The 24229-nt window shown below is 45.2% G+C and overlaps 1 protein-coding gene across 10 annotated transcripts in view; it reads left to right on the top strand.

Moving 5' to 3' along the window:
- Positions 1-24229, top strand: part of ULK1 (unc-51 like autophagy activating kinase 1) — an 81932-nt gene that overhangs the window by 19614 nt on the left and 38089 nt on the right. For all 10 annotated transcript variants that reach the window (XM_075168106.1, XM_075168105.1, XM_075168099.1 and 7 more), the window contains 5 exons: positions 5205-5378; positions 7062-7135; positions 9887-9988; positions 17969-18027; positions 21966-22048. In XM_075168106.1, the coding sequence (XP_075024207.1) occupies positions 5205-5378; positions 7062-7135; positions 9887-9988; positions 17969-18027; positions 21966-22048 (492 nt within the window). The remainder of the gene's footprint in view (positions 1-5204; positions 5379-7061; positions 7136-9886; positions 9989-17968; positions 18028-21965; positions 22049-24229) is intronic.

The raw sequence follows: 24229 nt of genomic DNA, 5'->3' as shown, positions 1-24229 counted from the left end.
CCACATCACCCCACCAAAAAAAAAAGTGAAGCATACTGTGCAATTAGCTAGGCTATTAATGCAGCTCCCTTCCCTGTTTATCAAATGAGACTACTCAGGAAATTGGTGGCTAGTTTGAGAAAGTGATGATGAAGTGTATTTTCCAAATAAAACTCAGTTTTAACTCAGTTTGGTTTGTCTGAGTGTTGCTTGGGGTAAGGTTTGATCTTTCCTTGCCTGAGTTAATTTGAAAAAGTTACCTTTAGCTCTGTTTTTACCAATAAAATATTTTACCTTGACAACTGTAAAGAGCAGCTGTTGTGACTGGGAAATTGGTGCTTCCTTTTATTTTAACTCTTAACATCTGTGTGCTGGTTGCCAGTAAAGAAAACCCAGCAGGCGCAGATTTCCAGAGGGAGCAGTCAGTAAGGGGCTGCAGCAAGAAAGTTAGTTACTCCCATCACTGCAGCAGAGCTCTGCGTCTTCCAGATCCCTGAGCCTAGATACAAGTGTCAGCCTTTGCATCACGTGGCTTTTTCTGTTTCGCCACATGCTCCTTTGGGGTATCTCCTCTCCCAGTTTCTGCAGGTGCTTGGGGTGCTTTTGATAATAATGATTTTTTTCCTGAAAGCTCATCTTGGAAAGTTCAGATTTCTTCCAGGGCATTTCACTGGTATGCAGGAGGCTAATCTCTATTGAGCAGTTATTGTGCTACTTCAGTTATTTTAATAATTGCATGGTGGTATTTAATTGCAACATCTACTTTCCCACTGACTCCTCAGATGTTTTTGCTGGTAGTTCCTGTAACACTTATGCAAGCTGTGCATGCAAATCCCTTGCTTCTCATTGAACGAGATGCTTGTAAGCTTCCCAATCCATTCTGCCCTCTAATTACAAGCATTAGGCAATAAGGTAATTCTGTGTTGAATCCAAAGGCACTCTAATTCTCCTTGTCTTCATAACTGGAAGACGTGCGTATGTGCACGTTTCAATGCAATATGCGTTTCGGCTGGATTATGCTGTTGGTCAGCCCCATCTCTTTGGTACAACCCAAGGTTGTGTGTGTTCTGCTAATCACAACTTCTATGTTGTTGTTCTTTAATGGTACAATGCAGTTTCCCTTCTGATAGATCTCTGTGGACGTTGATTTCATTTAAAGCCCGCTATAGGGTATGTTTTGAGCTGAGAGTGGCAGATTGCAGCTGTGTGTGGTAGAGCCGTGGGAAGCGTTACAGAAGTGACCATCCTCTGTACGGGAATAACTGGAATTCTGTGGCCTTGGGTACTCTGGAGGTCAGAGCAGGCTGATCTAAAACAACTTCTTAAATTCTCTGAATTGGCATTGATACAGGCTGTTATGGACAGTTCATAAGTGCATATTCATGACCTTTCTTAAAGCTGCTTCTTGGAGAGCACATCTCTGTGAAGAAAACTTTGTGTCAGAGCAGGGCATTTCTTGGTTTGACGACACGTGTAAGGAGCTGTGATCTTCTAATTCATCCCAAGTGGTGTGGGGACCCCTTTGTAAACAAGAGGTGTGAGGCACTGCTGTGTAACTCTTCACCCTCTACAGCTAGGTAATGAAGAATATCTGTGATAAGACTAGACCTATCTGGAATAAGTCTTCTGACTTGTACAGAAGACTTCACAGGAGTCTCACTGGCCACGCTCTGCATGGGTGGAGCTGGGGGATTTACAAGACAGGCCCCAAATAAATCAGCTTGGTGTCTCAGACTTCAGCGTGATTTGGATTGTGCCCATGTTAAAGAGGGCACCTGTGGGTAAGAGGAGAAGTTTTTTCCTAAATAACTTTTCCAAAACGGTGTTGCCATGTAACATCAGTAGGTGTACCCCAACGCATCTACCCTTGGATCAGCTGACAAGGGCTGTTTACTACAGTTTACCTGGCAGCCTCTTGGCAGGTTGAATATCTCGGCACAGGCCGACCAGGGTACTTTTTAGGTGGTTCCATCCTTTTCCTACGCCTCAAGAGCTACAAGGCATGCGGGCCCCGCGCTGACCTGCAGTAAATATTTGCTCTGATCTACTGACCTGTGTAGCTGCCGTTCCCAAGGCAGTAAGCCGAGTGCCTCGTCACTGAAGTGGAGCCCATGAAAATAAACACAGGGATATTATTACTTCTCAGTAATGGCAAAGTAAGGTTTGTGAAACAGCGTTCCCTGCAAGAACGTGTTGCTCACCACAGACATCCACGGGGATGCCCAGACTTCAGTGTGTGCTTGGTGTTTTGCCAGCAGTTTTCTGGTGAAGATGAAAATGTCCCCTTTTTACAGGGACAGAAGTAAAAATTCCCTATTTGAGATGTAGCAAAGAAAGTGAGTTGTTTTGTTTTCCACACTTTTTTTTTTTGGTGGCATATAAATTGAATGAGTCTTCTGTATCTTCTCCCTCCTTCTGTCGATGGTAGCTGGTCTAGAAGATCTTGTGGGCCAATATCCTGAAGTCGCTGAAAGTGTCAGTTGTATTTGTCTCTGTCCTTCAGTTGGAGATTGCTGCTGTCACTCGGTAGACTGATGGGCTGAGTATGAGAGATAAGGACTCTTGTTTTTCTGTGTTACGGCGTGTGTGTTAATGGAGGGATGTAAAAGGGTATGCCCCTACGCTCCCCAAGTAACTGACTGTCCCTTCTCCGTTACTGACAGCAGCATCTCAATTTCACAGTCCTACCTTGCTGCACCACCTGGGTTCGTGGTATTTAATGCTGCCAGAGGATCCAGCAGACCTCTGTCTAATTTTGCTGCGCTGCAACATGGTACCTCCATTATGCCACAGCAGATGTACTGGGGGAATCTGTGTGCAGGCTCAAGACACCAGCTTAGATTCTGTGCATGTCTGGAAAACAGCACCTTTGCAGGGCTGAGCGCTTCGTACAGGCTTCTGCGAAGTGGAAAAGCTTAAATTCTGCAGAAATTAGTAGCTTAGAGGCCCTGTTTTCTTGGGGTGAATGGATTTTTCTGGTCTTGATAGCAGTGGTTTTTTTTCAATATGAAGAGTTAGAATTCACATTAGGGAGGCTTAACTGGTTTGTTGAGGGGATGGTGGCTAGCACTGTGTTAGCCTTATAGCCACCAAATTATATAAAGGAGAGGGTAACGCCTTAAAGATGTGGCATGCTGTTGGAACTGCAGGTCAGAACAAGGCTCTCAACAACACTGCTTCTTTGCTAGAGGCAGAGTGTATTTAGCCAGGAGTTTGTAACTGCCTGCTAGCTTAATAATATTAAGAACTGCCAAGTTTCAAATCTTGCTTCATGTTTGGGGGAAGATGAGACAGCCTGTCCTTTCCTGGGCCTGAGCTGAATTGGGCAAAAAAACTTCAGAGCTCTTGCTGTTTTGTTTAAAGGTGGTGTTTTAACCATTCCTAAATAGATTTCCTTGAATAGGAATTGCAGAAGTATTGCAGAGGTGTTTTGTTGGAGAGAAAGTTGAGGACAGCTAAGATGCTGGACCTTTAATAGACAGAAAATGGTACAGGATTGAGTACAGGGATATACGTCAGCAGGAGGTCGGGGAAAGCCTTGTTAAAGAAGCAAGTGGGTTTGGTAGACTTGCATCTGAGCTGCCTCTTAATATCCTTAAAATCCCTTCCCAGAATCTCTCCTACTTGCAGAGGAGTCTCTTGAATTCCAGCTGAGTGCCAGTTCATGAGCAAAAAGGCCCAGTGAGGGGAGAGAAACTCTATATACATGTGCACTGGTCTCACGTGTATGAGTCCAGGACCAGCTGGTAGCCGTGGTGACATTTTAGCTCTGCTTGTGCGTCCTTCTAGAACAGTGAGGTTTGGGAGTGGTGGGAGTTTATTTTCTATTTTAAGTGCGGTTTAACTTATCTGTGTCCCTTGCTGTTTCCCATGCACATATTTTAAAAGTTAGATTTTTAATTCCCTGTGTTGTGTTAAAGCTGTGTTTTCATAAGGATTCCTCCCTTCTAGCTGACCAGGTAGAGTAGCATTTTGAAGTTCCTGCCAACTTGTTTTAATGTCTTACTTGCGAACAGCTGCAAAAACACTAGTGAAGACCCAAGTAATTTACAGGGACCTTTTACAAAAGAAATTATTTTTTTGAAGTGGAATGGTGCTTGCTTTAAGCCTGACTTGCTCAGTGACCGACAAGGAGGCAGGCTGGTGGCACTGTTGATCCTGGGGTTTGTTCAGCAGGCTGCTCCCAGCTTTGGCAAGAGTTTCATACATACAGCTCTTAAAATAACGAGAGCTAATGTCGCATGTCTGATCAGAAGAGCCAGTTGAACATTATTTTAATCCCTTCAGTGTTTATTTTCACACCACAGTTCTTGGGGAGCCCATATCTCAGGAGGGTGCAGTTCAGAGGTTCCATATTTGCAGATTTTGATTACTAATATTTTTTTTTTAAATTTGCTTATGAAAGCATTCTGAGACATTCTTGCTGTATCTATGGATGCAAGATGGAGGGATGCAAGATGGAGGGTGTCAGACAAGAGTTTGCAGGAGCCATTTGGTAGGGGTATGTTGTTAGGTATTGGACTGTGGTTCACCCTAACACTGGGTCTGGGATTAGAATTATGATTTGGTCTAGTGGGTGATGGCGCACAAGGGTTAGGCCTGGGCTTGGACTCATACCCCGAACTTACAGATCCCTGCTGGCCATGTACCCTAACTGACTGTCTGAATTTAGCCTACCAACACTTTCCAGGCCCAGTATGAGTCTTAATGATTCTTGCAGGCATAAATCCTAATCCCAACTGCCTTTTCTCTTAGCTCCACCTTTAGACATAGGCTTTGTCATAAAGCTCTGACCTTAGGTGTCCAACAGTTATGGACCATAGCTCAAAGGTAGTGGCCCTCCTGCTCCTCAGGCCACAGGCCCTGCCTAGTGCTTGCCCAGATCTGGCTGGCAGCTCTTGCTGAGGGAAGCCCTAAACCTCACCAAATGTCACTTTTGGACCCAGCTGATAACCCAAATTCAGCACCCACCGCTGGCCTGAGTTCACCATAAGAGACTCGGGGCTGAAAACAGCCCTGACCACAGAATAAGCTGGGAATGCAAACGCTCTCCCTTGTTGCCTGTAGGAATCATTCAGAAATGGTGTGTGGAGAAAAAACACTGTATGTGGAAGTAAAAATGACAAATTAAGGCTAATTGCTCTGGAGAATCTGCCCTCTGGGCTCTTCAGAGAACTGACATTGTAATTTTTTCACCTGCGGTTATTTTTTTTCCTCCTTCTTAGCTATGCGGACACTTAGTGAAGACACCATCAGGCTCTTTCTCCAGCAGATAGCAGGTGCCATGAAAATGCTGCACAGCAAAGGCATCATCCATCGGGACCTGAAACCGCAGAATATCCTCCTTTCCTACGCTGGAGGCAGGAAATCAAATCCCAACAACATTCGCATAAAGATCGGTAAGACCCTGTTACAAATTTCACCCTAAGCGCTCTCCGGAGAGTTTGGTGACGAGTAAGTGGCAAGCCTCAATCTTTCTTTGGGGAACTGTCTAGAAGAAGGAAAGAATTGCTGCACTTTTTAAAATGCCCTAATGTTTTTCATCTTCCTCGCTTAGTTCCTCTGCGAGACGTAACCTTCAGTTGACTCCAGGCAGTAGGAGCAAGAGCTTTCTGCTCTGCCAGGACACAGACTAACACAAAAGAATTGGGCAGACCTTGCTCCACTTCCAGCTGAACGGTGCCTCCCTCGGTAAAAACAAATACCAGCCTGCCCTAATTGGCTTGTAATCTCCAAGAAATGAGCAGCCGTTGTGACTTTTACTTCAATTCTATTAAAAGCTGAAGACAAATGTTGGTGTTTTAAGGCCTGAAACTAGCTGCTCTCCTGGCTGGCCTCAGAGCACAGTGGGAGCCAGGCTCACCCAAAAGCAGGCGTTTCCACAGTCCGAATTAGAGGCAGGCTTCTCAGCTGCTGCTTGAAAAAATTCACTTTTTGCACATGAGGCAAGTGGCACAGGCGGACCGGTAGTTGTGACAAATGCTCCAGAAATCCAGTTACAGAGCGCATGTATCCCCTGTGGTCCCTCAGAGATGAGGGCTGGATGATACCACCCTCAACACATGGACTTTTGATTATGTTACAGCTCGCGGGCTGAAGCTGACACTAATTGAACACTAAACTGTTCCTTGCCTGAACCCTGTGCTGTGGAGAAAACGTTAATGCTTTCATTCAGCTGAGAAATGAGGTTAAGTGGAAAAGTTTGAAACATTGCTGCCCATTTGGTTGAGGCGTTTTTTGTGAAGGGCAGAGTTATCTGGAAGGTGGAAGTGACTGGGAGCTGCGGGTGTGGGCAGGAGGGCTGCGGGCATGGCTTCTCTTGGGTGTGATGTACCCTGCCACCCCTCCCTCCTGCTTCCCTGAGAAGTACATGTCCAGGGAATAGCTAGCTGTTCCAAGTCATTAGTGACAGGTGACAGTGTAAACAGCTGTGTCCGTCTCCTAGCTTGAAATATCTGGTAACCTTGAGAGAACCTCTGAGTATCATATGATCAGATGCTGAGTAACCTGCAGAGGAAATTCATCTTGGTATTCCTTGTCCCTGGCTTTTCTAGCCACCAGGTGAACTTTCAGCTTTCTGTCCTTGCGCTGGGGTTAGCACTGTTGAAACTCTCCTAAAGGAACAGAGCAAGACTGTTTTCAGTAGGGCTGGTCTAGAAATGTGGGTAGTGGTGAGTAGTGGTTTCTCTTGGATGTCTGTTACATTGCGGCCTTTTCAATGGAGGGGAACTTTCAATTCCCCAAATTAGAAGTTGAGATAGCAGCAGATGAACTAGCTAGTATGAACCGGCATGCTCTCCCTGAAGTCAAGAGAGCTTTACCAGCTTCTAGCAGCTGACATTTTGGAGTGCTGGCAAATGGGTACAGGAAGAAGTGACTGTTGATCTTTGAAAAATGGATGGGAGTTTGTGCTTCTGAATACTTCTGAAGAGAGCTATCAAAGTCTTGTTAAGATGGGATACTTCACTTGCTGTGAAGGTTCATGGGAAGTGAAAGAAAAGTAGGGAGAGTCAACTGGGGAAGGTGCAGGCTCTCAAGAACTGGTGTCTGATTCTGACCTACCTCTGTGTTTCTCTTTGTAGCTGACTTCGGGTTTGCCCGGTATCTGCAGAATAATATGATGGCAGCAACATTGTGTGGTTCACCAATGTACATGGTAAGTGTGTTTTGCCTACAGGTTTTTCTGTATTGTTCTTGCTTTGCCCCCCAGAAGCAAGGCTTTGTTTTTCACTAGTCTTTCCCCCAGAGGTGAAATTTTATTTACTTGTCAGAAACCAGCTATTACACAGGGAGAATTCATAAAGTTCTAGCTGCTGGTAATGTTGGACAACAGGTGCCTGTGTTGTCATCTAACTTTCAGGTGAGCTGTTGATAAATAAAACTGAACAAAACAGGGTATTGATTGCTGTCTGCTCCCAGGAACTGCGTCTTCCAGAGGGAACCAGGGCCTCTCCACTGAAGGCATTGCGAAATGAAATCTATTTCCTCTGCTGCGAGCAAAGCAACAACAAAAGAGTGAGGGATGGGGTGATATTTCACACATCTGGCTATATTTGAGGTGTTGCTTCCTTGGAGAGGAACTCAGTAAATCACTGCTTCAGCAGGCCCTTTTGAGACAGAGTGGTTCCACAAGCCTGCTGTCACCTCGGGCTTTGCAGTTGTTTTTGCTAAGGCCACAGCATCAGGAGCAAGGTCCCTGTTTAACAGCAGCAGGGATTTTGTAAAATCTCCCAACTGTTTTTAGCTCTTTGGTCTTGCAAAATCCCTTCAGATATGTGGACCTATGCAGGCAGAGATGTTGCCATCCTGGCTAACTTACTCCTAAGTATGCTTTGCTCTACAGTTCAGCAGATGATTGTAAATGGAGCTCACCTGCTTCTGTCTGCAACTTATGTTTTGTGCATTCCCACTCCCTAACCCTTCTCCCCCCACTAATTCTTTCACCAAACCAGCTGCTTCCAGGTTGACTTCCTAGCTTGTGAAACAGATGTGTTTAAAAAACAAACTGATCCTTTTCACTCCCTTTGTACTTTCCACTCTGGGACCAGGATGTGAGGAGGTGATCTCCTGTTTGTGCTCATAGTAGCAGTCAGGATCTCAGTGTCACATCAAGTCAATGAAATTAAAAATGACAAAACCAGGCAAAAATAAAAATGTCAAAGCCAGCCATGTAATAGTTCCTGGGGATGTGGGTGTCTGAGCTCAAAGTAAAAGATGGTGTGGATCAATTTAGGTTGAATTTTTTACAGGTGCCCTGGCGGGAGTAGGCACCTGATTTTGAACATGGTCTAATCCACTCTAAGTTGTTTGTGGGTTTTTTTTTTGGCTGTACTCTTTGGGCAAAGTTAGGCTGGACTGTGCTGCACTGCACAGGGGTCGTGTGTTTGGTACTCTGTTCCACAGTACTAACTCAAGCAAAACAGACTTCCTCTCTCTCCCTTTTTTTGAAGCCTGATGTTTATTTGAACTATGCTATATGTAATTTTTTTCTCCTGTGAGAGCTTCCCGAATTGTCTATTTTTAGTGATACTTTTTCTTTCAGAGTCTCCTGTGAAAGTAAATGAAAACACCCAGCTTATTTTTTGAAAGGGCTGGAGGAAGCTAGTGATGACCTTTTTCTATTTTATTTTTTTATTTTAAACAACTCTGGACATTACAAGGAATCTCAGAATGTTTTGTGTTGTTCTGTGTTTACTGATGGATTTGAAGGAAGATGGGGAGGGAGGGTTCAACTGGGATTTAGGGGGTGTTTGAAGTCTGTCCCTACTGCTGTTGTGGATCTTGTGTAGTAGCCCTGGGAACATCTGCTGACAAGGCAGGCCCTTATTCCCTGCTTTAGCTCGTAGCCCATTGCTGCTCTTTTCATTTTGCTCTTTAAATAAGAAAGGTACTTTACCCACACCAGAATGAGTTTTCTATCTGAGCCCTGATACGATCCATGTCACATGAGACTTGAAACCTCCTTGTGCAGTTCTTGTCCTGCTTCCTTGGCTTTGTTTGGTGTCATGCCTGCTTCCCTTAGGGACAGCCCAAGCTTCTGTCCACAACTTGTTTGCTGCCATTTTTTTTCTTCCCCGTTACATGTGGCCTTTACTTCTAACAGAGCTAGAAAATTGATCCTGGTCCATGCTGGCAGCACTGCCATGAAATCTGTTGTTACAAACACATGGGATTAGCAAGCCTGCCCTTCTGTCCCTCTTCCACTGCTGCTGCTCCTAAGGCACGCTGCCTCCTGAGCCACGGGGTTTTGTGGACTTGCACCTTCTCCAGCTTCTGGAACAAGCCTGGGAGGGAGCAACCAAGGGCATGGTGTGAGATTAGAAACTGGACTCTGAGGCACAGCAGGGCTCAAGCTGTTGGACTGAAATGCACAGATCTGCCTTTGAACCCAAACTGTGACCTTGGCAGCAGGCTCTGGAGCATAATTAATATGCTGCCATCTTAGGCTAAATGAGGAAAGTGCATAACTGATGTAGATCAGGATGGAGGCTGGAGCTTACCTGTGCAGTGTGAGCCTTTGCTTTTCTTGATCATTTACCTGTTACTTGCTTTGGTTTAGAAGATCTGTCTGTGTGATTTCAGTGAGGCTTCTGAGCACAGGTGGATTCAGCAGAAAATAGTACACTGAGAAGGGAAGGTAATGAGTTTGCCCAAAGTAGCCAAAGAGCATAGGGTATTTTTTTTATCTGCCTGAACGAAGGACTCTGCTTCCCCCACTTAGGGAATTGGCCCTTTCAAGGTAGTGTTACAGTCTTGTCGGGAGCAAATCTTTCACGGTTATTGGGGAATCTAGCTCAAGGGTTTTTAAAGCATAATAGTGACTTCTGTTTCTTTCTTGCAGCTGCTAAAAAAGAAAAAAAAAAGCTACGTCTTCTATAAAACAGATTTCTGTTCTCTCCCCAAAAAGGCACCAGAAGTCATTATGTCTCAACACTACGATGCCAAAGCTGACCTCTGGAGTATAGGAACCATCATTTATCAGTGTCTGACAGGGAAGGCTCCTTTTCAGGTGAGTTGCTTAGATCTAATGTTTCTCACTCTCTCTTGCTTTTTTCTTTTTTTTTCCTTTTAATCCGCTTACTCTAAGGCTTCTGTCATCTATAATATTAACTCCCAGCCTCGTGGAGGTCTGGCTGTCCAACACCTTGACAATGTGGTGCTTTATATGTTGTAACGCTGGATGTGTTACTAGAATATGACTCTCCTCCTTGGGCTGTATCTCAGTGAAATGTATTTCCTGGTTATAAATCCTTAGGAAGGGTCATCTCTTCAGAAAATTATCATGAATCAGTTAAAGTAGTGTTTTTTTCCCAGGCCCACACTTAAAAAATCAGTTTCTATTTACAACTGTACTCAGTGTATAATTTATAATTATAATTCTGTTAGGTATGGAAGGACAATAAGGAAGATTGTTAATGGCAAGTTAATGTTCGGGATGATTTGGTGGTAACTGGTGTATTGCAGCTAAATTGACTTTGCTTTTAGAGCAGTTAAGTAGGACCTTATCAAAAGGATCTTATCTGTCATCTCACAGCAATCCCTTCCAGTCTGAAATGTTTATGTTCATCAAGTCCAAACCCCTCCAAATATAACACAGTCCAGTAAAACTCCACCCTGTAATTTATGCCATAACTTCTAGATGAGCTAGAGCATATCTTTTGTGAAAGGTATTGTCTGATTTTAAATTTTCAAATGATGGAGAATTCATCAGTCTTATACAAGTTGCTTCAGGATTACTTCACGTATTTTTAAGCTTATATATAGCTGGAGTTCATCTAGACTCAGTGCGTTTTTCTTCTTCCAAATCATTAGTATGCCACACTGTATTACTCTTCTTCCGTGCTGAATGAGATCTGCAGACTCTCCCTTGTAACCACTATTTTAAAGTACTGTACTTGTCAAGTTTTTTTCCTTGCTGTCTTACAGCATAGCAGAGAGATGCTTGAATTGCTGATACTTCTTTGCTTCTCTAATGTGTGAGCTCTGTAGAGCTTCTCACTAATCTATGGAAAAAGGCCAAACCTCAGATTTGCATACCGATGTGTCAGCTGATGCCAACTCTTCAGCTTCTTAGATCAGTTAGGGCAAATGTGAACTGTGGCCCTGACATCTTTATCCTGACTCCCTAACAAAAAAAAACCAAAACCAAACAATGAAAAACAAACAACCTAAACAAAAAAAAGGTCAGTTTGTGGGGGAGGGAAGGAATCTATGCTCAAGGCGAATTTTATGAACTGCAGGACTTTCTGAGCTTCAGTTCCACAGCTCTTTAGAATTTCACACAAGACCTTGAATGTTTATGCAGTTACATCATCAGGAAGGATAAAGTGAATTCTGAATCTGTTGCAGGAAAGAGTGGGCAAATACAGAGGTAAACTAATGGTATGTTTTGGTTTTGTCTAGAGCCAAGAACACTTTCCTCCTTCAGGGTAATTTTTTCCCTGCTGCTGTAAGAATCTTCCATTCCAGTGCTTTATATTCTGTCCACCAGCTTGCTCTGTATTTAGAGCAAGACTTCATTTCCTTTGCATGTTTCTTTTTTTATAAACACCCCTACAAAGTACACTGAAACTCCTGAATGGCTCCTGTTTACTGGCTGCATTCACTTGTTGTCAGTGTTGGTATCTTTTGAGAGGAGAAAATGACTGTTAGGATAAAAGAAAATAAATATTTGTGCATTAAGAGAAAAATGTGGGGGTGGAGAAGGCAAGCTTTGACTCTGCATGCATAGGAGAACCTTGCACTCATTCTGTCTTGTAACTTGGTGCCTTTTAGTCTCTAAAGACACCTTGATACTGTACTCATTCAAATGATTTAGTTATCATTTAAGGTGGTGACTTCATCATAGGAGTTCTTCACTTAGTAGCTCACACACAACCGTGGGGGATCTGATTTCTTTGAAAAGAATTAGGTGGCTTTTATCATTGGTCATTGAAGCATGTCGCAGAAATGTTCTTTTGAAAACATTTGTTCTTATAGAGAAGACTTTTCATGGGACATAAAATTGCATGTTAGTCAGCTTCATTCAGCTCTCCAGCCAAGGTTTTGAAACGGCGGGTGGTCAGAAAACCATCAGCTCTCTGCCTGTAATGTGTGTCCTCGGGCTGACGCAGAGGTGAGAGCAGTCCTGTCTGCCTGTGTCCCTCTGGCTGAGGCATGGCAATACCCTGCCTTGGGGTGGGCAACGAAGGGCCGTGTCAGTCCCTGCCCAGCAGGTCCTGATCCTTGCTTTGTGCTTGCCTGACCGGATAACTTCTCTCTTTCCCATATATATCCAACATCTGTTGGGCGGGACAGGGGTCACTTGTTTCTCTATTTTAATTTTTCCCCATGCCTTTTCCTTTTTTGGGGTTTGTATTTTGAAGCAAAATGCCAGGCCCCATTTGTTGCTGCAGTAGCAGGTGTGGATTTGTTTGATCAAGGAGAGAGAAGAGCTCAGCCCAGATGGTTCTCTGTGCACTATCTATTTGTTTTGACCATGTGTGTCACAAATTGCCTTCTCCTAGCTGCAAGTTTCAGGTGAAAGAAGCCTTTCTAGGGCAGATGTTGGAAAGCTAGTTAAAGGTTAACTGGCTTTATTTCTTTGTTGGCATGACTGTGTTGTAAGAATTTGCTGATGGTCACTGAGCAGGCGAGAAGCTATTGTTTACAGGGCTTTTAGGAGGAGAGAGAGGGGTAGTGGACAGAGGCGGTGGGGAGACCATGAATAGGAATGAGTGCTTTTGGGAGGGATATCTACAAATGGATGGGGAGATAACAAGCTGATTCCACATAGTGCCACCAGCAGACCCAGTTGTACAGGGCCGCCAGGAACTGGATTTCTGACGTTAACCTCTTCAGGCTAAATCCTCACCTTCCCTCCCAGACTGGCAAGAACAGCCCCTCACCTCTGTCTAGCTGAGATTCCCATGGGAATCTGGAGCACGGTGGTGTGAAACATGTTGCATTTGGGCGCTCGAGCTGTTCGCTGCCTGAGCCAATTAGGCACCTTCACGGGGATGCAAACCAAAAAGACTCCAGTGTTATCTGTAGTGAGGAGGAATGAGCTGTCTAAAAATAATAGAGCTTATGGGGGCTGGTTAGATGGAAAAAAGATCAAATGTGTGGAAAGGCTGAGGCAGCTGTCAATCCAGAAAGTGCTTGTAAATCAAGACAGAGATGTGTGTATGTGCGTGAATGTGATTTCTAGCTGTCTGAAAGTTAAAATTAACTATAGCTGGGTCACCCAAGGCAACTTCCCAGAGCCATTCCTGTCCCTTCCCTGCCTCCTTGTGCACAGACACAAAAGAAACTGCTTATGCTCAGATGTGAACAGTTGGTAGGATGGCTGGTGAAGCTGTCTTAAGGAGCTTTTTGTATTAAATGTGCCCATAAACAAAATAGTGAGCCTGCCATAGGGATGAGATTAATGGGATTCATAATCCCTATAAACAGATTTGCTGAGCACTGTGTTAATGTGGAATTGTTAATTTGCCTTGCCTAATAAGTGGTCTGCACTTGCATCTCTTCATTTCTGTCGCTGAGGTCAGGACTTGAACAGTGCGTTTCCTGGTCTTGCTGACCGGTACTGAGAAGTGCCTCGAGAGTATAGTGGTTTTCTCTTGTCCTTACCTGAGCTGAAAAGATTGGGACCCAGCGCCCACCATGAGGTGATGTAGGCTGTGTAGACAACCAGAAGCAAAACTGGAGGCAGAGAAGAAAAAGATATACACAAGGTCTAAAATATCTTCCAAAAACAATCTAGTCCTTGTCAGATGATGTTTTAAATATGATTAGAGTTAAATGACCTCAATCTTTTTTTTTTTTTTTTTTGGTGGGGGAGGAATCTCACTCATGTTCCTGGTGGTTTCTGTCGAGTGACCCCTGTAAAAACTGGGCAGGTCTCGGTAAGCAGACACACAGCCAAGCACATGCCCTTTGTGTCAGAGCTGTCTCTGGCAGTGGCACAGGTCCACTTGGACATCAGATCCTGCCAAGGACCATGAAACCTGGTTGTCTGCTGTCTGAGCCTTTGTGTGAAATTTCTCCTAGCTGCTTTACGGACATGGTGTGCCGTGTCTGTGGGAGAGTGAGCCAGGGAGCAGGGAAGTGACAAGAGAGGTAGTGCAAGTTTTGCTGCCTGTCTGGCAGCTCTGAAAGAGTTAACCTGCCTGCATATGTTCTCATCCCAGCTAGCTGCTAGGTGAAAAATTAATTTCGAAGCCTGGTGTACCAAGTCCACTGCTTTATTTCTGGGTTAATTCTGCCTGCAAAAGTAGTAGGATTATGTATCACTTGCAACAACTGTTATGTTGTGAAATGGGCCTTGAGGAAGACTAGGGAAGGGAGGATTTTATACCCAGAATTTGAACTCCTGGTTTATTTGTTAGGCAGGCTGCTCTTTTGTTCCTAAAGCTGTTCCTCTGGGCTGTCCTGTGTCAAGGGGGACAGGTATTCCTGACGGTGGTAGGTTACTCTGCTGAAGCTGGGCGCAGTGACTGACTGTAGACAGCAAGCCATTGGCTTTTGGCCCAGTGTTTGTGGGTCTGATCCTGCTCTGTTGGGAGTGGAGAGAAAAGCATCCATGGACAGCTAAAGAAAAAGGTTTAGGGGGGTGTTTTGTTTGTTTGTTTTCTGGTCCTTGTGCTTTCAGGATCCCTGGAGTGCCAACCACTTAATTGTGGGAGTCTTAAAATATCAACTGTTAAGACTGCACAAGCAGAAGGTATTTGCAGCAGGTTTTCAAGCTTTTCCCTGGAACTACTGAGCTAGAAACATCATTACTTATTTCTTTTTTCTTTCTAACATATCCGAATCCCTTCTCTGCACCTCCAAATCCCCAGGAATCCCAAAGGAAAGGATTCAAACAGAAGAGCAGATACCATACACCTGCTATGAAGTGTTGACTAGACAGCGCTGTTCGCTGAGGGTGTGAATGTCTCTGGCCCTCTTCTGACTGAGCGCTGGGCTTTTTCATCCAGCCTTTCCCCAAGCACAACAAATCCGGTGCTGAGTGCTTTTGGAAACACCACCCTGCATGCTTTTCGCGTGCAGTTCACTTGCAGGCAGCCAGCACCGAGTGGGATTTGGCAGGGTTACGCTGAATGCCTTTGTTGGCTCAACATATTTCCACTGCTACTCAGGACAAAGTAACAGAGTGGCAGGATTGAATTTGTCCAATTGTCTTTATATATAGAAAGGACAGACAAAAACAGAGCCAGTTACACTAATGCAGCTGCTCCGTAGTAACATGAGAGGGGGAACAAGGGCATGAATTGGCCTGCTGGTGTGTCTCCTGTTCTTGGGGAACACTGAGCTGTCCGTTCTGCATCCCTGTTTCTGACAGATGGATGCTGTCCTACAGGTAGCAGCTGGCTTGGTGTACTTTGAATGGACTCGTTGTGAGGTGCCTAAAATGTGCTTTTTCTGGTGTTCTTTCTTGGGTAGGGTGTATCTGCCTGGAAGGTAGATTTCAAATTAAGTCCTTAGCTTCCTAGAAGAAGGAACTCAAATGGCATTTTTAGTGTCTTACAAATTTTCTGCATTTTTTTCCATGATTCTCAGAGAAGCACTGTTTATTGAAAGAAGAGGTGAGCAAAGTGCCAAAGGTAGAAAGGTGCTAAAGGTACCAGTGCTTTATGAAATGGATGCTAACAGCGGGAGAGCAGTGGGCATGTTACTGCAAGCCCGGGAGCCTGCTGCTAGGAGCAGAACTGTGTGACTCAGTTGATTAATAATGAAGTTACGTGAAGATGCAGTTGGTTTTACCAAATTAATGGCGATCCACAGTTGTCTGTGCTGGGCACTCACTAAAATGACTCTATTCCCCAGCAGGCAGCTGCCTATATCAGAGACCAGCCTTGAATTGTGGGCTCTGGAGGACAGTCCTAGTGAGGAAACGTGGTCTGGGTGTCTAGGAGCCTGACACCCTGGATGTGGTCCTCGCAGAACAAGCGGGAATTGTACTGAGACAGCAGAATGTGGAGAAACAACATCCCTGCAGGGATATCTCTTTAATTTGTGCAAAAAGGAGGGGAACTTTACTGAGGATTTTGTTTCTATCCAAGTTAGTGCTTAGAAACCCTCTCTAATGAACTGGGCTTTGCATGTGTGCTGCTTTTAATATACTTTGTCTTTATTGCCAGGAAAATTTTTGACAAAACAGTGTTTGAAATAGATCAGAGCTTCATTGTATTTGTGAAACAATTGAGTTGTTGCGACAGGAAATGAACAGAGCAAACAGCCAAGGCTTGTATCTCTCTGATGTGAGCAAGCACGTCGCTTCCCTGCAGTGGATTTGTTCCTCCTTGTACGTTATGTCTGTCAGGCATATTTTTCATCACGCAGAGCGTTGTGGCCAAGCCATTTGGAGCAGTGTGTATGCTTGCCTAGATAAAGTTTGCCAAATATTAAGAATCTAATTACAGGGCAAGATCTGTAGGGGGGAAGGGTGTAAAACGGAGTTTTACTGAACCAAATCAAGTGGCAGTGATTGGAAACTTTGATGCAGTTCGGCAACTGTGTAACAAGGTGCTTTGCTGAATAATGTTCATTTTAACGGTTTGGGAAGAAAGTATTTTTGCACCTCCTGTTTGGGTCCCTGCTGTGTGTCTGAACAGCGAAGGATATGTTATTTCAGAACAGAGAACCAGGAAATCTTTCTTATTTCCTTCTTTGAGGAATCCAGTAGCTCTTACTGGTACAAATTGATAGGAGACCTGTGAAGCTTGTGTTGCTAAGACTGTGCAAGAAATACTGTTCTGATCAGTACTACATGAGTCTATTGATATTAGCAGCTTTTGAGACTCTCCCTTTGGTTTCTCTTGAGGTTTTGTACTGAACTCTCACAGTTATCCTTAATTTTCATCTTCAGCCAGAGGGAGTAGGTGATGTTGAAACAGCATCTCATGTGGCTGCTTTTCCAGCCATGCTGTGTTAGTGGTGTTTTGATGGCCATCTGCAGATTGGCTTGTCTGATTTGCTGTTTTAAGCATCTTAATTGACCTTAAATGCTTCTAATTTAGACATGGAAGTAGGTGGAAGGCTCGAGGGTTTTTTTGAGCCTGCCCTGAACATCAGGAGAAGCTGCCTGTTGCCTCCTTGTTCACACTTTCCTACACACTCTGCTGCACCAATAATTGATTGCAGATGAATCTCTCTGATCTTCCCTCCCTGTTTATATGTGCCTTCGTGTCTGTGTCATGCCAGCCAGCCTGCTCTGCCTTTCATAAAGAGACTTTGCCTAAGCAGAAAAGCTTGAGACACTAGGGTTAATTTACTGCCCTGTATTATTCATTGCATAAAAACAAGTGGAGAAATGACGTTGTGAGATTTTTATGTGTCTGTGCTTCTATACTGGCAATTTTATTTTTAACTTCAGCTGTAAATCTCTTGTGCCTAGCCGGTTTTTTTTTTTAATCCCATCTCTCAGAATTTGGGATCTTGTCAACATCCCCAGCAGTTGTGTATCTTACTGCACAAATACGAGCTGTGGCTTGAGACCTTCTGGCTTCCTGGAATTAAAGTAGAAAATCCTAGTTCAGTTGCTGTTTCCCCATGTTCCTGGTCTCTTCACAGATCCCTTGCCCATCAACAGGCTCCCTGCCCCTTTTCTAAATGCCCTGCAGCACTAATCCATGTTCTCAGCAGGAGCTGCCATTCATCATTTGGGACTCCTCATATCTGTAATTATTTAGCCTGCTGGGTGAGGCTATTACGCCAGCTCAGACCTGAGCATCAGAGCCCACTGCAGTGAAGCTCAGCCCTTGGCAGGGGAGAGCAGGACAGAACCAGGTCAGGGACAAAAAGACAGCAGGCTGAAACTATATTTTTCACTCTGGCACAGTGCTGGCTTTTCAGTCTAAAGCAAGCTGCAGGTTCTCGTTGTCTGTGCTGGTTCAGCAATTGAAAAGTGCCTCTCTGCTCTTCAGACTAACTGTGAAATAGAAATGCTAATCCCCTTCCTTCATTGTCAACTGCTTCATGCACTGGTTTTCTTTCTCCTCCGCAGGCCAGCAGCCCACAGGATCTTCGTCTCTTCTATGAGAAAAACAAGATGCTGATGCCGAAGTAAGCATTTTCCAGTGTCACCATTTGTATGCACTTGTTTACTCTGTATTTACACCTGTCCTCGCATGATCCTGGCTTGTCACTCAGGGAGGTGACTGTAAAATATTTGGCCATCTGCCTTCCCCCATTCCTTAAACCAGCAGTGATGTGGCCCAGGGAAAGTCAGACAGCAGCGGATTGCCGGAGTTGGTGTTCTCTCTGCAGATACTAGTTCTCTTCTACATTGCAAAAATTCAGGATTGTTAGGGATTTCAAGAGCCAGCTAGTGGTCCTGTCCCACATACCGCTTCCCTGAGGCTGGGAGCCATGGGGAAGAAATCATGGCAATTCTTGAATCATGCGCACAGCCAAACTGCAGTCTCTCCCGTAACCTGCCATACCTGACTGCAGATCGCATTCCCGTTTCTCACGTGTCGGGTCAGCAACTGCTTGTGTCCATCCTAATAGGAGGAATTATGCTAACCTCGATGGAAATGGACACTAGTGCAGTTTCCAAGGGGAAGGTAACTGCTTTTGTCCCACAGGGTGTATGTTACCTAGCTGCTCAGGTTGTTGCCTAGTGCTGTGATTTGTCAGTGTATTTTGGTTTTGTTGCTGTGGTCTTTCCTTTTGATCTCCGAGCTCTTTAAGCAGAACCTCATGCCTACTCTTAAAACCTCAGCCTGGTATAGAGAGTTCCAAGTTTATACATCAAAAAATTGGAAGGTGTTTTTTAACCAGAAAGTTTCCATTTGGCAGAGCTGCTAATGCAGCCGCATACGCAGGAAGTTCATTGAGTCGCTGTATGTGGATTTTTTTTTTTCCCTTATCAGTTTAGACAGCTCCAAGAGATATAACGGAAGGAACTGTCAAGAAGCGAGAGCTCTTAGCAATGACTTGCGCTATGCATTTAATTTCCCTTCAAATACTTCCTTTTTTGATTTGGGGAGAAGGGGCAAATTTCTACCAAGATTAAATTTGGGGCATCTGCTTGCTCTTCTGGATTGAACCAGAGGGTGTGATGGAGTAAAACACCCAAACAAAACAATTCAAAGCAAAAACACTGCCACATAGTTGGAGCCAAGTAGTCTGTGTGAGCAGAAGGTAGAGCTTCTGTTTCCCCTACACAGCCTAAACCATGGCTGCTCACCTTTAAGGTAGTCCCTCTTATTAAGAGAGAAATTAATCCCTATAGTTAATAAGCTTCCTTGTGTTGATCACGCAGCCCTGCTGCTGCTTTGCCTTGTGGTGCTTGCAGTAGGAGGCAGGCAAGGGGAGAAATGAAACTCGGCTGTAAGAGGAGGCATGTCTGTTCTTGTAGGGATTAGTCCTTCTGTGTTGTGAGTCCTTGGTACGCACTCTGCATCTACCATTTTCACTCATCTCTGCTTTTTAACTACCAAATTCCTCCAAAATCTAGATCCAAGCCAATTGTTTTTTTTCCACTGTAAAAGTCTGATCCAAAGCAGCCTTTGTGTAAATGCCGGTTCCCTGCTTTCCAAAACAAGTTTGTCTCTTTAACATGAGCTGAAATCTGTGCTGTTTCCTGAGTAAACATGAATAAACTGCCTCCGCCAGCCCTGCCAACACAGGATGAAATGCGAAACCACTCCAGAGACCTCCTTCTCAGACTGCAGCGGTGCCAGGATTTGGTTTCATTCTCCTTGGGGCTAGGCAGGCTGGCACCCACCTCCCCAGCATCACCATGGAAAGTGGTGTGTTTTGGCTTGGGAACGGGGTGGGGCAGAAAAGCTCATTAAATGCTCACCAGTGGTCCCTGCCTGCCGGGCTGGTGCTGTTGCTGACAGGTGAAATGCCATTCTGAGGTGGGGAGCCCATTTCAGCAGGAGAAAGCCCAAAGGCCTCACAATTTTAATAGCGCTGATCTAAATAGCTAACATTCATTGTGCTGATTTGCATGGCAGAGTATATTCTAGATCGTGGGGGGAAAGAGGCAGTTTTTTTACTTACATTTAAAAAGATGGCCTTGGAAAATAATACTGTAGGGTAGCATAGCAAAGCTTGAAGTTTTAGATGTGAGAGATAAGAGGAGGCAAACAGGCTGTTAATCTGCATCATCTTCAGTCTGTGTTGTGACATCTGAGGTCTACTACTTGACCTTCCTGTTTCTTGGCTTTAAAACCATACAAAAGCTAAAGTCATTGCTGGGAAATGGACTCATTTTGGAGGAGAGCTTTGTGTGTCATGGATAAATAAATTATGACGATAACACTGGAGGACTGCAGGTCTCCAGCACTAATGTATTTTTCAGGAGACTCTGCTAGCAGTGGTATCTTGGGTTATTCTGTTACGCAGTGTACTTCTAAGGCACACCTTTTTTGACCAGAGCGTGTTTTTTCTTGGCTCAAACTGAGTCTTAGTTTAACTGCATCCCTTCTGGAGTCCTGGTGGCCTCTTCCTTTGTTGGCCCAGGAAAGTGCACAAAACCATTCTAGTGTCAGGGATGGAAAAGCAGCTCTTCCAGTACAAACAGGGATGAAGGATGCTTGCCATCATTCTCTGTTCTAGGAATTGCTGGGCTCAAATTCCTGCACCAGCGAGGCCTACGGCTTCACAGAAAAATAACCGGGTAGTACTGAAACCTATAAATACACACCTTGCCTCACTCACATCTCTGGTTTCACTGAACAAGAGTCTGTTAGTGCTAGCTGGCACCTCTCCTCCCCTGCCCCCCCAGTGTCTTTGTCCCAGCTTCTTTTTTTTACCCTGTCTGTGTCAGGGGTAGAGGTGGTGGAAATCGTGCAGGAAAGGTTGTTTCTCCCAGCGTCAGTCAGGCTTGGCTTCAGGGCAGTGAGTGGTGCCAGCCCAGCAAAGTGGAGCCCTGCCCGAGTGAGCCACATGCTGTGCTACCGAGCAGGCTTGGGCTCCGTGCAGTTGAAATTACTGTGCTGAGCACACATGCCATTACCTCAGCTGACCCACGCATGGGGAGAGGGGAAAGCCTGGCAGACCGTGGGGGCCATGCTGGCCACAGCCGTGATAAACAGAGTCAGTACCGAAAGGAGTTGGAGCCACCTACGCTTAATTGGAGAGCTGTGCTCTGGCTGCGGGCAGGCCCTGGCTGCTACAGCCCCTAACAGTGCTTCTGGTTACAGAGGAACGTCAGCAGAACTGAATCCACTTATGCAAGAGCTGAACTCTGCTTTCCCTGCCTTAATCCGTTCATTTATTCCCTGCTTCTCACAATCTACTGGGGTTGCGAAGAGCTGCCCTGTCCTCTCCCCCATCTGCTTGTGGGGTGAGGAAGAGCACAATGATTTAGTAGCTCTTTTGTGCTGCAATGGCCATTGAAAAGAGTATTTTCTTCCTAGCTATACTGGAAAGTGGGGTAATAGCTGCACTAATTTTAGCTTGCTCAGGTGGCAGTTGCTCACATCTTAGTGGCCTTCAATTAATAAATGCTGTATATCAAGGAAGCAAATAGACAAAGGTCACTCGCTAGTCTTACATAAGCTGCATTGAAAAAGAAATGCCTTAATAAAATGGTAGTAATTGGTGATACATTTCACCACCAATGTCTTAGTTGGAAGCTTCCCCTTGGTAACTGCTTTATTTTAATGACGTCCTTATTCCCAGTAGAGCAAGTAGAAGGGATTTTGTTTATTGTGTGCAAAATACTGCATGTTGAACGGACTTAGCTGAGAACCAGAGGGATGACATTGGCACCACTGTGGAAGGGAAAGATCTGCAGGTGCTCATGGGAGAGGCTACTAAAGCTAGGTTAGCTGTAGCCTTAACAATGACAATGGGGAGTAAAAGCCAAAGAGAGATGCAAATAGAGATGTTCCTGTTCAGCCTCTCTCCAGTGAGCTCGTCTTATGTTCCTAGCCCAGCAGGCACAAAGTGAGTTTGCATTTGCAGGTTGCCTTCCTGAATATGTAAAAGCAGTTTAAGCAGACTGTAAGTCTCTCTTATTTTGCTTTTGTTTTCAATCCTAGCATCCCCAGGGAGACATCAAGCCACCTGAGGCAGCTGCTGCTGGGCCTTTTGCAGCGCAATCATAAGGACCGTATGGACTTTGGTAAGTTTTGGTTCTGCTGCCTGTGTCGTCTCTTGTGCCATGGCATTGCACAAACCTCCATACTTTTGGCTGCTGCTAGGAGAAGCATCCAGACACCTGGGTTTCACCTGTGCCTGGAAGACATTTTGCTGTGTTGAGATTGTTGCCTGCCTTTAATCACATGCAGGATCCTTTTCTCTACAAATTGACACATCCTTGTAAGATGTAATTGTTTCTCAGGGAGGGTTTGTGAGTATATTCTGTACAAAAGCCTATATTTGAGATATTCCTCGTGCTTTACAGAAGGCAGATCTCAATGGCTGTGTGGCATCCCATGCCGTATTCTAATATCTCCTGTCAGTTGAGAGGAAAGCAAGTACCAGAACCATGATTTGTTTAGACCAATACACTTCCTCAGCATCCAGTTGTATTCCCGGTCTCATCCACCTCTGCCACCTCTCCTCTGACTCTCTGCTGAAGCATCTGAGCTTCCTCCCTGCTTGTCTGTTTCCCTTTCCCTGCTGTCTGCTGGTGCTCGGTCTTCAGCTCCTCTATGTTCCTGAGGGCTCGGAGACTCTGACCTACACCTACCGAATGGACCCTTCTTCCTTTCCTCGGAGTGTCACCTCAGGAGACCTCCAGATGATGCCCCTTGCCAAAATAGCAGCAATACTGAAATGAGAGCACTTCCCTGTGCCCAACTATTGTCATGTTTTCAGCTGCTGTCTGTGGCCAGCTGTGCACAAACTGTTAATGTCCCACAGCTCCAGATCCTGTCTGAGGCAGATCTCCCCCTTACCTTCGATGGCTCCCAGTAGACAGGTGGTTTGTCCTCCTACTGGCGAACTAGCCATAGGCTGCTGTCTTCACCTACACTATTTATAGAAGGTCTACTTTGGCTGATGGTCGGTGCCTTTGTTCACTGTTCCTTTACCCTCCTGTGCTCTGTAAGGTGGAAATTTGTGTGTGCTGCTGGGTCAGGGATGATTCCTGAGCCACCCTCCCCAGAGGAGTGGGGTGTCCTGCTGCTCCTTGTTCCCTGAGGCTCTCTGTAGTCCACCTGGAGATGTGTGCAGTGCCCTCCACAGAGCTCCCCCAGAGTTTAGCTGATTCACACAACAGCAACACATAAGCTTGAAACTTCATTTACTTTTTGTGTGTCTCAGGAACTGATGGTCTTTGCAATCTCAAGATTATCTAGAGGAAAGCCAGGAGGGTTTTAAGTTGCAAGTTTCCTGCTGAGGTTGTTAAATTTTGCTTTGCAAGCACAACTAATAAGCGGGGGGGGGGAGTGAAAGAAATGGTCATTTCCACCCCCACAGTTGAATCAGCCCAGCTGAGGGATGGTACCCTCTAGAGGAGCAGGCTGAAGAAGAAGGAGGAAACTCCAGCAGCTGAGCAGCTCCCAGCAAGAATAGGGATGTTCTCCATCCACAGCAGATCTAATCTGTGAGATTCCAGCTTTCCCTGCCAGAGATTTCCATCACTTCTGTTGTGCTGAGCTCCAGACCAGTGCACTCTGGCTGCAGGACCCTGGCATGGCAGTGGCAAGGAGGGGCTGGGGAGAGAGGGATTGTTTAAGTTTAAAAAGCAGACAAACAAAAAACCCAGTTGCTACTTTCTGGAAAGCTCACTGGCCAAAGAGGAGCTGTTTACAGAAAGCAGAAGTTTGTAGACCTTGGGTGTTGCAACAGGAAATCCATGCTGGGAAAACAAGTTGAACTGCCTGCAGTTAGCCAAATAATTAGTGTTGATCCATGACTAAGGCTCCTGAAAGGCTGAGTTGCTGATTGTGATAGAGGACTTGGCGTAGAGCTGCAGTGGATCAGAGATGGAGGAGTCAGGAGGGGTGGCTACTTGTGAGGACAGGCAAACATGTGGAAGGTCTCCAGCAAGCCAGGACAGAAGCTTTTCTTGGCCTGGATCTGTAGAATATCCTCCCATAATGAGTGAAGAAAGCAGCACTTGAGTCTGGTGCGAAAGGGAGGGAGTTCTGGGCTGTGGTTCTGTGGTGGCCTTTTAGAAAATGCATTTCTGCCTTCAGTGCACAATGGGTTCGGGTCTATGTGTGATGGAAGATCATTCAGTGGAAGTCCCTTTGTCCATCATTCCTCTTCTGTGGAATGAGTGGCAGTGCAATGTGATAAATATAGCTCCCCTGGACCCCTACAATTATGGTGACTTGCCATCCTGATCAACCAG

The sequence above is a fragment of the Calonectris borealis genome, chromosome 18 (assembly GCF_964195595.1).
Source record: "Calonectris borealis chromosome 18, bCalBor7.hap1.2, whole genome shotgun sequence".
Classification (NCBI taxonomy): Eukaryota; Metazoa; Chordata; class Aves; order Procellariiformes; family Procellariidae; genus Calonectris; species Calonectris borealis.
Note: the sequence above shows the minus strand (reverse complement) of the source record. Positions and strands in the feature narration are given on the sequence as shown.